Below are 15,241 nucleotides of genomic sequence, written 5' to 3' on the forward strand. Positions count from 1 at the left end.
AGTGTCTGTGAAAATCTTTTTCAATTATTGTCTCAGACTCCAATTTAGGTTCAGGCCATTCTAACACATGAAGAAGATGATTTGGTCCAGTCCATCCCATTGTATCTCTGGCTGTAAGTTTGGTGGTGTCAAAACGATTTGAGATTAAAGGAAGTGGATTTTATCATGTAGGTGACTTCTGAAGGCTGCACTGGATTTAGGGGTAAAGAGTAAAAGTGGCAAATGACAAATGCAAGTCACACATTTCAGATTGTTAGTCATAAAAATTTTTGAAAACTATGTTTCATTTTCCTTCCACAGTGGAAAAGTTTCCATATTGAGCTGAGGTGAGTTTTTTTTCCTTCTATTTTTCATCCAACTTGGGATAAGCAAATTCCCGCAACCTCTGTTTACCTATTTACCTACCGTGAAGCTGTTGATGCCGTTTCCTGGCATTCCAAATTGGGTCCCGCCACATTCACGTGTCAGCACATATTGACAAGTTCCCTGAAAGTTAAAGGTCCTGCCATCAAAGGTGTTGTAGTGAGGGTCCCCAAATACTGTGCATACCCCGGGTTCTGTACAGAAAAAAAGACAGAGAAAGGGAATGATGAAAAAATACATGGAAAAGATGCTTGTGCTGTTTAAATCTGAGTAACTATAAATAACTGCAGTGGAAGAGCAGCAGACCACGAAACTTCACAAGCTTTAAAATGAATGAATCTGAAAAACCTGAAATCCAACTCCAGAAACAGAATTCATGAGAAATACAGAAATATGTGGCTCTAATCTGCCTTGCTCAGAAGTGAAACCAGTACATGTGGTGTGGTAAAAAGTCTGCCTTGCCCAAATAAAACTACATTTTATTTTATGTGCAAATGAGGTTTAGAGGGTATTTGTATTACTGAAATAGACCATGTTGGGGGATTTCTGCTGAGGAAAAATGACCTGAGGACAAACCACAGTCTGGACCAAAGTTTATTTAATACTCCAATTAGTTGGACTTACTCACTTTCAGTGCAAACTGGACAGCAGCCGGTTCTGTTCAGGATCTTGTTCTGTAAGGTGGAGGTGGAGGCATTATTCATTCTTATCAAAAAAAAAAAGACAGAATGTCTGGCTAAAAGTGATAAAATGTATAACAGATCCACTTAATTAATGGTAGGACTGGAATAAACAGATTTTTCAGTTATTGGCCTGCAAAATACCAGTCAGAACCATTCAAGGACAAATATGTCCAATGGTTGAATGTGTTCATAATCATAAAGCATTGAAATAAAATTAATGTTTGAGTCACTGTTATCAGTACACAACTTATGGAGTGAAATTAAAAGTTCATTTGTTATTTTAGATTCTTTAAACTTTGATTCCTTTCAGAAAAGCTGACAAAGTTGCATGTGGAAAGCTAATTTACATTCACAAGATCATAAAACTTTGGACTGAATGTTTAGTAAAAACATGGATTGTGTTTTTTTTTATTTTTGTAGTTTTTCATTACTTCTAAAATGGACACATTTCTGCTAATTAGCAGAGCTAATTTTTTCTATTGCGCTTTTGCTTACTTCCCTAAATTATTTTTTTGAGGTAAATTCTAAAGTTGTAAATTACTTGGCTGCTTTGCAAACTTTCAGCTGATCAAAGTTAAACATCTGTATTGAAGTTTTGGTTATCGGTTGTTAAGAGTGTTAGCGTTGGTGTTTGTCTCTTCTAATTTTGACTGCTGTTTACACAGCAGATCCGTTTGCTCTCCTCACATTCACTTTTTTTCTCCCCAATATTTTTTTTTCAAACAAAAAATATACAGAAACACAATAAAATATAAATATTAGAGAACACAATCTAAACTTAAGTACAAAATATAATCTTTGTAGTCTTTCAACGGAAAATATAATTTGAATTGAAGTCAGTGCCTTAGCATAGCTTCCACTAAATACTGTGTTTTGTAGCGCTTTGGTATTAGCAGAGCTAATGTTTATGATTATTGGTTTGGGATTAAAATAACTAACACTTTAGTTAGTGGTACCCACCAATGCTTAAAAGAAATGGTTTGTGTTTTAATGAGTTTATAGTCAAATCAGGGATGTCACAAAGATATCAACACTCCAACTGCAAGTAATGGACTCTGTCTGTGTAACAGGAACCTCTGTCTATGTGTGGGTGTGAGTATGTGTGTGTATGTTTCAACCTCCATCAGAAGAGCAGATCAGAGAACTCTTTTACACGCAGAGTTTCTGTTGCCTGAGGGACGCTCTTCGTTTGCACCTCCTTCTAAACGACGACCCTCACTGATGTAATGTTTTTCTAAACTTTAAGCCTTAATTCTGAAGCTCGAACAGCAACCCCCGTTTTAATTCCGACTCTCCTTTGAAAGCCTGGACAGACCAGCTCTAAAGTACTTTTCCTCCCCTGTCTTTTTCATGCACACGCCACTCATCTGTCATCGCTCGTAGACGTTCTCTGTACTCCCAGCATACGCTTCAGTTCTATCCTCCACACAAAGGCCATTCTCAGTCTTTGAAGAGTGCACACAGACACAATCACGCGCACACACACATGCACACATGCACACACAGAGGAATACACACTCCCTTCAAAATGCACACACAGTGACAGATTAGTTTTCAAGGGCCTAAATATAGGGAACCTCTTCTCTGCTGTCACTCAAACATAATACAGACAAAAGGCTGTTCGGAGACACGCTGTCTCCAAAGGGGACCCAGACACTCGGCTGACCTGCTGCTGACCGCAGGACGACGGCCTGGGAGAGATTGTGTGTGTCCATATGAGCTTAGAGAGTGTGTTGTGTCAGTGAAGAGTCACAGTTGTGACCACTAAGGACAGGTGGAGCAGTTTGTGTGCTGTAAACGACCAGATTACTGTCACAAATTAATCCAGAACTGAGCCAAGATGTGGCTCTCTCAGTTCTCCTTACATCCAGCTCTGTTTTAGAAAGAAGTGTTTTGAACATGTTTTCAAAGTTTGGATTCATAGTAGATGCGAGAGGTAGTGCATCTCTTGACATCAGCTGATCCTAGACAACATTTAATAAACCAAATTCTCTTTAATACTTCATTGTTGCTCAATAAGTGATGTCACCTTCATAGCAGCTGTTTTTTTTCTTCCTGTTTTCATGTTTGTTTTGGTGATGTACCAAGAGACCAGAATGTTTTCCATCTTTCTCAACCCACTGGAAAGTTAAACAATTTTCCTAATCAATGAACAATGCACCACGCATAAGCACTAAAAGGTCACATTTCAATATTGGCCATGTTGCCCCTTCACTATTGCAAACCTTTAACAAATAAACTACATCATTTGATGGACTTCTTTAATAAAAGGCTTTCATTTTGGGCCTTGTGTAGCATTGCATAAGTCTTAAACAGTTTAATAGGGATTCAGAACATAACGTGAAGCAGTAAGCAAATTATCACAGGTTTTGTTGAATTTATAGCACTTTTCTTCACTTCTTGCAGTCCTTTTCACTCTGACTCTTCACAAACACTGGTGACATGAGAGTGGGCGAGTTATAATTTGATGGTTTTATTTCCCAAAGTATAATTTCTGTGTCCCAAAGTATAATTTCTGTATGTAAATGACTCAACCCTTGATATGGTGTTCTCCCATTCCAAATAAAACAACAAGAATGTCCATAAATAATAGTGATAAATAGACACATTTAAAAAATCCAATTGCCTTTAACAAAAACATAAACAACTCCCACCTCTTAAAGAATAATACTGATGAAATTCAATCTGACATGACAAATCATGTTCATTGGAGAGAAATGACAACACAGACCACCAACATCATTCTGCAGTCTCCAGCTCTGACCGCGAACAACAGGTGAGGGCTTGTTGTAACCACTGGAAGCGTGTGAACTTGGACTAACACTGACACCAGCTCTGACTGCATGACCGGCACCAGTCAGCGGTATGTCAGGAATCCACTCCATCACCCGCAGACCGACAGATGACTTCGGAGCGACCTCTGCGACAGGTGAACGTAGAACAAACCTCTTTTAAATTCAGCATGCTGCTGCCATTTAACAGTTGTAGAAAAATACCTAAAACCGATTACCTATGTTTTTTTTTATATTTCTTTATTAATCTATGGTTAATATTAAGTATTGACCAGAAGGAAATTGCACAAGCTCAGGAAATCTAAAATATTAAGATCTTAATTCCTACACTTAAATCAACAGACAGTAAAATAACAATGTAAAAATATTTTTTTAATGAAAAGATAAGGGAAAATATTTTTTTAGATCAGGCTAATAGTTTGTGTCGACATTTTGGGGCATTTATGACTTTGGAAATGACAGAAAGTGTTGAACCATACCATGCACCTGTAAGATATACAGGTTGTTTGGGAAAAGACAAAATAACATACGAGTTGCAAATCTAATAAACGGAAAATCCAGATGTACGTCTACAAGTAGAAGTGAATCTTCGTCACTCACCGAGGGGCAGCTGGTGATCGGCACACACTGTTTGGGCCGACACTCGACGTTGCCTTTAACACAGGCACAAAGAGTGCAGTTCACTGACGACCACATGTCTCCTTCCTGCAGACACAGCAGGGTCACAGAATTAGAGATCATATCTGCACATTACATTCAGACAGCATGTCATAAATCTAACATCTGCATTGCTTTTGCTGCTTGCTAGTAGTAATGTTTGAAGCACCAATATTAAAGCAATGATCTGTAACCATTGCTTTAATCTACTGCAATTTGACCAGATGGAACAAATCTATACATAAAAATCTGAATCAACTAAAACATGTTTGTTGGTTTGTCTAAGCATCTAAGCCAGTTTAGCTTAGATGCTATAATGATCATTCACCACAAGGGGAGCTCTCCAGACCATTATCTCATTCGTCATCCTGCTATTTATTTATCAATCTATTCATCCCATCCATCCTGCCTCCATCCATCCAAAGTGACTAATCTGTCTGTCAATAATCCATTTCTTCCTGTCCTCACCCTGTAGATTTTGTTCCGCACTCTGCAGTACTTCACCTCCTCCACCTTCACATAAGACAAACACTCATCACAGCACTGACTGCCCTGGCAGCTGCCTGGACGTGAGCACCGCTTTTTGCACACCACTGTTGAATCCTTAAGGACAAGAAACAGAGAGTTAATCACTCTTGATCCGAGATATTGACACACACTGCATAAAAAGATATAGAAGAATTTTTCTGACAGTAAATCAGATAAAACATGTCCGGTCATTCATCTGTTTCCTCGTGGTTTTCATAATAGTATTTATTTACCAATCAGAGGCTTAGAAAGCCAAAGAAATATTATCTGGGCTTTCTCAAATTATTCTATTTCTTCAAATTACTTTCAGAAATGTGTTAAGGACACAACGTAAAAGGTAATCGTACCCAAATACTTGGAAAATATAAGTATATTTCTGAAATTGAAGAAATTTTTTGGTCTGAGTTAAAGTCAGAAAGTGGAAAAAAATAGTAAAATAAATTCCAAGTTCTAAACAAAGAATCTTCACATTTCATATTATTGTCAAGAAAAGAGTAGTAAAATAAGTTAAACAGTTAAATTTGTTGTAATAAAAATGAATCTCTGGGAAAGTACCTTGCATGTGCAGGTGGTACAGTTGTTGAGCATAAAGCAAGTACCATTCTCATAGACATCGCTGTGGAAAAGACAACTTCCTAAAGAGAGATCAAACACCTTCCGCTGACCTGGAGGTGAAAGAGAATCACGTATGAAGAAAATCACATAAACAGTGAGAGGTTCACAAAGGAGCTGAAGCTCAGACATACCTATACACCTGGGACAGCACTGTCCAGGAAGGGTGTGGCTCAGGTGAGCAGGACACGACAGCACAGGACACACTTCCTTCATGCATAGAGTCCGTCCTCCCTAAAATAAAAAAAAAGATAAATCCCAATTATCAACATGCATTAATGTGGTTTCATGTTTGTATATCACATTATCATCCATGTTCTTACACTCTGTCACAGATGTCAGTGTAAATGTGATTTGCACATAAGACAAATGTTTTGCCATGTGGGCCAAAATTGTCAAGCTGAAAGCATCACAAACATCAGATTATTTTTAAATAAAAGTGCAAATGCAAATTCATTGATTATTTTTTCTGTACCTACATTTTCCAATATTTTATTGAAATACACAACAAAGCAGAATTTTTGAAGAAATTAGATCCCTGAATCATGTGTCGGTCCAGAAGAACTAACAAAGGTTTTTCTCTTCTGCCTTTTTTTAAGTAATGCATGCAGTTTCTTTCATTACCAAAATCAACAGACAGATTAAATTAGCATTATTTTTTAACTGGGGGCCATACACAATCATCTGAAGAGCCAAAAAATGGCTCCCCAGCCACACTCTGTGCTCCTCTGGCCTATTTTATTGCTCAACGTCTGCTTAAAACAAAACATAAATACATGAAGAACAATATTTTTCCATAACAAGTTTTCATAGACATAGCTTGACACAGCATTTTAAATGTCAGACAGATACAGTAAAATCATTCAGCATCATAAGGAGTTCTGTTAACTTTGTAAATAAACAACGGAAAGTATGATAACAAGTTTGCATGAGCATTTGTTTAAAAATCCTGGAGGTTGTCCTTATTGGGTGTCAACACATTAATACTTTCATGTGTTTATGGACCTGCCTGAAGGGTTTGTTTGTCTAAGGGGAGATGCTGGAGGGAAGCAGGAACATGGGAGGAATTAAAACGGGGAAAGCAGAGAGGCAGATGTTGTTCCAAGCAGAAATTTGTGACTCCTGAGAGACTCCAAGGCTAACTCATTTGCAGGACAGAGATCCTGTTGGAAAGGTGAATTTATGTTGAATGTGTACTCACAGTGCACATGCACTTGATGCAAGGTTTGCCTTCAGGACTGAACTCTTCCTTCTCTTTATAAAGGAGACCCTCAAAGATGCAACCTGCAGCAAAAGATGTTAACCATATTTAATTTAGAAGTCCTTTAAATTCAGTTTATTAAAGCATGTTTTGTTAAACGCATTAAAGATATTTGTTTTGAAAATGATTCACTGCATTAAAACAGATGAAAAACACAGAAACACCAGTTGAAAACATAAACAGATCTTGAATCTAGTGTTTTACGGTGAAAATAATACCAATGTCTGAATAACAATCAGAAAATACTACAATAAATAGATACTTAAAAGTCTACAAATGTGTAAATTAGGTAATAAAATAAAATAAAAACAAATGCCAAATTATTTTGAGTACAAAGCAATTAAAATCATTAAAAACGTTGCTGTTGATATGCTTTTAAATAAACTTCTTGAGTTCCCTCTAAATGAATATGAGTAGAATAAGTACATGTGAAAAGTTTGATCTGTTTTTACATCAAAACCAGTACTCACCTGGGCAGGTGGGACAACACTTTTTTGGGTGGATTTTTGGGTTCTTGCAGTGAATGACACACTGAACTTCCGCCTCTGTGATCACTCCTTCCTGAACAAGAAGCAAAATAATTCCTTCAGCTTCACATCTAAAATATATCACCTTTTATAACACCTTTTTTATTTTACAACCTTTATCTGCTATGACACAGTTTGGATCTTCTCTCTTATTTTAATCCTCATTGATTATCGCATGACAATCATGTTATTTTTATCCAGGCCTGAGTTTATCTGTCCTGTGGACTTTTTCCAGTCTTCTCACTTCATAATTCCCACTTCTAACTGCTACCAGTCACTTATATCTCAGAGACTCACCTGACAGCGTCTCGTTATGCAGGGTTTGGTAGAGGTCATCCAGGATATGGAGCTGTTATAAGACCGTCCATCTAACAAGCAGCCTGAAGCAGAGACAGAGAGTTAATGGTTAGATTTATTCTTTTAAATTCTCTTTACATTCTTAACATTTAGAAATTAACCAGCTGCGGCACATACGGCATATTCAGAAGATGCAATTGTAACTATGCAGATATCTATTATAGGTTTCGGTTGGATAACACTTTTTTTTCTGTTCTGGAAATGTCTTCTATTAGACAAAACAGTGGCATTGTTTGTTTCAGGTTGAACCATGAACACCTGAATACTTAAACAGGTCTGAGAGAGAAAGCAGCAATGGAACAATATCCCTAGAACAACACACATAAAGTAACTGCTTTATAGCTGAGAATTAAAGTGTGATTTAGTGCATGAACTCATCTCAGGACAAAAACATAACCACTTCATCCTCCCAGATGTAAATCTCAAATATTACGCCTCGTTTTCTGCAAATGCTGAAAAATCTTTTTTCCACAGATCATTTACAAACTGCAGGTTCACCAAGAAGAAAATCTGCAAAAGTAAAATTGTGATTCATGAACTTTATGATTAACATCTAAGGCAGCAATGAAACTGGAAGATGCTTCTAAACTGTAGTGCGATCAGATGACCCATTATTTCTCAATATATTTTTACTTTTACTTCTCTTATGTCAGGAACTACATGTGATATGCAACTGTAGGCTTACTGGCTTTAAAGTGAAAACCAACATCAGTGCATGTTGTCTCACTAGAAGATGTGTTGCAAAAACACAAATTGATGTTTGATTCTTATAATTTCTTCAAACTACATCTTTTCTCACCCAACTTTATTTTCTAATTTAACTATTTAAAATCCCTTCATAAAAAAATCTAATACTTTTTCTCATATTAAAGTTCATAAAAAGATTTCTCAAAGTAAAGCAATACCAAAGCTGCATACAGTATGTTCTAAAAAAAGTTTATCTGTTTATCACCACTTTTTATGAGACATAAAAAGTGGTTGCCAATCCCAACCTCTATGAAATCTGGATTTTAAAAATTCTGAAATATTAGCTACAGGGCCGCTTCAACTATTTCCTGTAATAAACACACATCTCTTGGTAATAAATCCTTATTTTTGGAGGACCTAATAAAAACATTTTGTGATGAGAATATGCAGGCCTTGGAAAAAGTATTCATACCGTTTCAATTTTCCCATATTTTGTCATGTTGCAGCCGCACATTTATTGTATGTGCATTTTATTAGGATTTTAGCTTCTTTCTTTTCTACTTCTTTTTTTTTTTTATTTAAATACAAATCTGATACCTTTAGCATTATTGTATTCAGTCCTATCTAACCTCACAAATTTAGAACAGATAACTATTTAAAAGACCACTTAAAACAATCTGTGTGTGGGTTTTGTTTATTGGAGAACATAGGTAAACAACAACAATAATAATAATAATAATAATAATAATAATAATAATAATAATAATAATAATAATAATAATAATAATAATAAACATCCTGAAGACCAAGGGATACACCAGATGGATCAGGGATGTGGTTGTGGAGAAGTTTAAATCGGAGTTAGTTTACCAAACAATCTGCCTCTTCCAGGCTCTATACCAACACTACATCTGGAAACAGAAAAATGTGCATATGAAACTCTAGTCCTCTGCCACTCCTGCATGAATCCAGCCTCAGAGCAAAGCATTTAGATCCAACAGCTTCTCTTTACATTATGACCGCTCCACTGTCACCCAAGCCTATTCATTTCATCCCTTTTACAGTAAGCGGTCTCAGATCAATGTTTAACTTTTCATACACTGAAACCTAATCAGAGCCATTGATCTACTTTTTGCTTTGTAAAATAAGTCTGGTGATGCAATATCACTGCTGCAGGAAGATTTGCAGTAATTTAGAAAAAAGGTTGAGTTCAGGTAAAATCCCATTGTTAAAGAACAACACAGTGCCTTGAAAAAACATTCATGCATAATGAACTTTCCCCACATGTTGTCCTTACACAACCTCAAACTTTTATGCATTTTCTTGTGATTTTAGATGAAAGGTTCGTCTAATGTCTCTACCAGTTTTGCAGAGACTGGAATGTTTTCCTATTCTTTCTTTGCAGAACAACTTCAGCTCAGTCAGATTGGACAGAGCGAGTCTTGCTGCAGATTCCCAACTGGATTTAGATTTCTGGACTCAATTCCTTTGTGTTGGTCTGTCAGATTAAATGCTGACAATATACACTTAAGTGTTTAAGGGGTGGGAATACATTTGCAAGGCACAGTCACAATATCATCCTGGCTGCTTTTTATATTTTATCAGTGTAAAACAGCATCTGTTAGAAAGATTTGCAGCTTCTTAGGATTTTCAAGCAGAGTATATAATACATCAAGGTTGAGTTCAGGTAACAAAATCTGAACCTCACATGTTAAAACCAACAGTCTGAAGATAGAAAAGTAGCAAGATAGCAAAAATAAGCTTTCTACTAAAGTACTGTGCACCCAATTTGAGAGAAAATGTGTCTTTTCTGCACTTCTTTGAGACTGTAAGTGATAACCTAGAACACTTTATGTTGCAACAGGTAGTGCTACACTAAAACAGTTTGGCTTGTAGTGTAAAAAAGGCAGAGTCACAACCATTAGGGCATCAATCTGTATCAATCTTACATCTTACATTCTACATTTTATAGCATTTTTATATTTTATTTTATTTTTTTATTGGTAACTTGATCTGTGTGTATGCACAGTGCATTGTAATTGCACAGTAATTTCCTGTCTGGGATGAATAAAGTATTTCTATTCTATTCCATTCAATCAGTGTTTTATGATCCCTTTCTCAATCTTGCACAGGTGTTGATTTCCTGTGCTTGCACAGAATCAAGACAACAACTTTTAATCAAGTTACTGTAATAAAAAGTAACTATTTTGATTCAAACCATTTCTGATTTTTTTGTGAAAATTCACTATAACATTTCCAATAAATCTTATTCTCTTTAATCAAGTAAAAATAAATAAATAAATAAATAAATAAATAAATAAATAAATAAATAAATAAATAAATTTCTGCAAGACTTTTTGGCTTCTAAAAGCAATATCTTGTTGATGGCTTAAACATTAAATGTACTTAAAACAGCTAACAATAACATTCTGTACCCTCATTCAGAGGATTTGTTGAACTAACACATTTCTAGTAATTGCTTTATTCATTATTTCTCCACTGCTGCGTGTATAAACTTGTTTTCAAAAGCAATTTTAGACCACAGTCTTTGTAATAAAGTTGATGCAGCCTGACTGGGATTCTCATCAACTGTGAGAATGATTTTATTAAGACGTGAAAACACAGTAACACGACCCACTGGGGTGTTTCTAGTGGCAGAGACAAAACAGAGTTCATCCGTCAGTCCCAATAAGAAGGGAATCTGGCCGCAGAGACGATGCAGCGATTTTCTCCACTTCTATTAATGAAGTGCTGAGTCGTAAAGCAGAAAGCTGCAAACAAAAAGGTTGCGGCCCCGCAGAGAGCGAGAGGTAAGTGTGAGTGTTTTTGTATTTCCATGGAGTCACATGGCTTCTTCATCAAACACATTTTCAAGCAATAAGATCATTTTAGAAGTTTGTTTATTATTTAAAGGTTACGTTTGGTTGCCAGAAGCTAATAAGGACAGAGCTTCTGGAAGCTCTACAGCAATAAACGTAATGCACAAGTAAACATAAAAACTTTTACAGCTTAGTTCCTTAAAAACATATTTCTTCCTAGGAAATCAGAAGAAAAAATTGGTTATTTTGTTGCCATTGTTTTGAAGCATCACAAACATGCCTGTCTTATCTTACTGCAGGTAACTTTATTAATTTTTGCTTTGTCTGAATTGAATTTCCATCCAATTGATTCTGATTTATTTCAGCGATAAACAAAAGTTACCTTAGACTTAAATGTGAAAAAAACATAAAAGAAAAACGATCTGGAAAAAAAACACACCAAACAGTATTTTTAGCATATTGTTGCTCTGCAGTCTCTGGTTCAATACTTACATTAAAAAATGAGGAAATACATTCTGGAAGAGCCTCCCATCTCTAGTGAGATCTCCCCCACAACTATATCCTATTAAAAAAATCTTCTCTTTACACTGGATTTTGGTTGAGTATTATACACCATTTTTTATTTGATTAATTGGGAATTTTCCTTACCTATTGATAGATTTTGTGCTTTTTCATTAGCTCGTCATGTTGTGTTGGATTTCTTTACTTTTTGCCCGTATGTCACATTGCTGCCCTTGCAGTCGCTCTTAAGATAAATTTAAATGAGGTATATATTTCCACACACATGCTGTGTATATAGCATCCAATACCAACATTTACAGATTCAACTATTTATTAATTGTGTGTTAAGCTATTATGTTGTAAATTATAAGAAAATTCAGCAGAAGTTTTAAATACACAGATGATTGTCCTCATAATCTGATCCTCTGATCATTAAGACAAAGATCTGAATGATGCTGCCCATGTGGATGAATAAACAAATAAATCCTCTTGGATGATTTCAGACTCATAAAAGTAACTATATTTCTGTTGCTTGTAAACCTGACAGTGAACCCATTCAGCAGCCAAACTGTCTCCACATGCTATGGCTGTGTGTGTGTATGTGGCTTCACATGAGGTGAACAAGCATCCAGATTTACTCCCACAGGTTGCATTGAGGCCTGGCTGTTTGCATGCACTGCAGTAAAATGGTCTCTGAAGGTTTGGTAAGTCTGTATGAGCTTTGTGCTTCTGCGTTATAACAGTTCTCCCTAATAAAGTCCTGCAGCTGCAGATACCACAGCAGGACAATAAAAGCTCCCAAGTTCATTATTATCATCATCGCTGTTTATTCACCGTCATATCAGGCTCAGAAGACCCGTGCTCATCTTACTCTGGATCTGTTAATCTGTCTTACCTTTGCACCGTTCACAGCAGGCGCCAGTCTGTTTCACCACCAGAGCACAGTCATCAGAGACCGGCGGACATTTCTCCTGTTTACAGTCTGCTTTCCCGTCCTGCAGGAGAGAGACAGGAAGAGAGCACAGCTCTGTCATTTTTCATATTTTTCCAACTGTCAAAACTCTATTATGCTATTATATCACGTTCTCATTTTATCGCGTCCATTATTTCCATCCTGTTTTATCACTATTGACTATCAAAGCTCCAGTTTTAGTGCTTTTTTATTTTACTTCTAAATGTTTAAAAACAGCTATCATGACCAAGATACCACCTAATAAAGATACTTTAAAATTTTCTGGTAAAGCTAACATTCAGGCCTCATGAGGCACAAGGTAATCATCCCAAATGTAATTATTTAATATTCAGGTTTTATTACTCTGACATGACCAACCTTGGGGTTTTGATTTGAAGCACGAGCACGACATAAGATTTCAATTATTTATATTTTTTCCTTCATATTTAACAAAAAGCCCTTTAAGAATCAATATTTGTGACCTGATGACACTTTTCTAAATTTGTAGCCTGATGTGGTGCAAATAATTTTTGTCACATCTTCTAAAAATTCAGCAAGATTCATCAAGACATAACACTCTTCATCAAGACTGTCATATCTTGATGAAGATGTAGATCTTCATCAAGATATGACAATGATTGTTTTAAGTCAATAATTCCTTACTACTGATTAAAAAGTACTAGTTCCACTGGCAAACTATTTAACCTATAACAAGACATTTTCCTATGTTTTAAGTGAAATAATCTGCTAGTGGAACTAGTATATTTTAGTCAAGGGATTATCAACTTAAATTAAGCTTCTGAAAATGAACCTGAATGTTAATTTTGACTTATTTCAAGTATATTGGGATATTTGCACTAGAAACTGGATCAAAATACTTGAATTTGTGTTTTTGCAGTGTGACATTTAGCTGTGTCTGAGCAGCACCACCAAATGTGCAGGTATAAATGAAGAAGATCAAATTAAACAGAATTACTCTACCTACTCTGTTTTTTGCAGATTCACAACTTGGTTTGAATTTTGCAGTCTGAGAAAAAAAGTATGGCTCAGCTTTGACGCTTCAGCTGTGAATTTTCACACCAGCACAACAAACCTCCTGTCGCCTCCAGAAACACTACACACTGTGTCCATCAGCGCTGCTACACGGACCGTGGGACCGGTCAGAACCGGCGTCGCTTAATTCTCTCAAGTTTCACACCCAGTCTTTACTGCCGTTTTCTTGCCCACTCTGAGTGTGTTTTACTTTACAAACTATGAGGGTTTATAAAGTGGAGGCTGGCAGGTCCTGCGGCCCTGCGGCAGGAGGCTCCAACAAAGACGGATCAAACGAGTGCAAAAATAAACCCGGCCAGTTTTATATAGCTGCAGCTCTTCGAATAAACCCCAACCACACCGAGGTCAGATGATGTCATGACACAAGAGGAGGGAGGAGAGGAACTGAGATGGAAAGGAGCAAATGATGAGGTGCAGCAGGTCAGAGGGAAGATGACAACTAGAGGAAAATGACAGCCTCAGGTTGAGATTCTGGTTTGTTGAAGGTTACTCTACAAATCCTAACATTTTTAATACCTGGTCATCAAACTAAATCTCATTTTATTCCAGACAACAGGGATAAATTATGCCAAAATACAAGTCAGTTATATGTTAATGAGTTGCAATATGCATGAAGAAGCAGAATAATTAAATGACTTGATTAATGTCAGTTCTTATCCTGAAGCAAAGGGATTGAAGAATTTAAGATACCTTTAATTTACAGGATGCTAATACTAATCATGGCATAGTAGCATAAAATATTAGCAATAAAAGTTTTCAGAACATGTAGTAAATATAAAAAGCCAGAAGAAATGACATTCTTCTGGCTTTAGCTGCAAGATGCAAACCAGAAGAAAATCCCACAGCTGAGCTTTACATCCAGTTATATCTAATGTCCTCTTTTTAGGAGAATGATAAAGTATGAGTATATTTATTTATCTGGGTAATCAGTTTCACCAAAAGTGAAAGTACTCATCAGGGTCTCATTGTATGTCCAGAAACAGCCATCACTTTCAGAACACAACCAAAACATAGTGAAATGAAGAAAACAAGGAAAATATCATAATGAATACCTAAATAAAAAAAAAGTGCTTAGTTGTCGATACAGTTTTTTAATAAGAGAAGGTAACTATGCAAAACCTAGAACACAGTCAAACAGGATTCTAATTTAGTGTCAATTACTGCTAATTTAAAAAGAACATGACTTACGTCACTTTCTATCTTCTGCTGCACTCACACATTTTTAATAGACACCTTTTTCCATGTAACTGACAAAATCTGTTAAAATATTAATGCACCTTAGGGCACAGTGTTACCAATACAACATGATATTTACAGGTTGTAAATCTTAGACATCTTCAAGCCAAGAGGTTTTCTTTTTTCTTCTGAATTTCTGTTTACTGCAGCATTTTGGAATAACTGCACTACTGGAAAGAAAGCTTGGCTGTGGATGTAGACCAACTAAATGGT

At 36.2% G+C, this 15,241-nt stretch overlaps 1 protein-coding gene across 1 annotated transcript in view; it reads right to left on the minus strand.

Annotated features, from left to right (window-relative positions):
• bmper (BMP binding endothelial regulator) overlaps positions 1-15,241 on the minus strand; it is a 44,468-nt gene that overhangs the window by 3,177 nt on the left and 26,050 nt on the right. The window contains exons 3-12 of the mRNA XM_008430846.2: positions 12,683-12,782; positions 7,721-7,803; positions 7,367-7,457; positions 6,837-6,919; positions 5,770-5,869; positions 5,579-5,688; positions 4,964-5,098; positions 4,439-4,543; positions 992-1,037; positions 406-557 (exon numbers count right to left, since the gene is read on the minus strand). Coding sequence (XP_008429068.1) covers positions 406-557; positions 992-1,037; positions 4,439-4,543; positions 4,964-5,098; positions 5,579-5,688; positions 5,770-5,869; positions 6,837-6,919; positions 7,367-7,457; positions 7,721-7,803; positions 12,683-12,782 — 1,005 coding nt within the window. The remainder of the gene's footprint in view (positions 1-405; positions 558-991; positions 1,038-4,438; positions 4,544-4,963; positions 5,099-5,578; positions 5,689-5,769; positions 5,870-6,836; positions 6,920-7,366; positions 7,458-7,720; positions 7,804-12,682; positions 12,783-15,241) is intronic.

The sequence above is a fragment of the Poecilia reticulata genome, chromosome 16 (genome assembly GCF_904066995.2).
Source record: "Poecilia reticulata chromosome 16, P_reticulata-male-v2, whole genome shotgun sequence".
Classification (NCBI taxonomy): domain Eukaryota; kingdom Metazoa; phylum Chordata; class Actinopteri; order Cyprinodontiformes; family Poeciliidae; genus Poecilia; species Poecilia reticulata.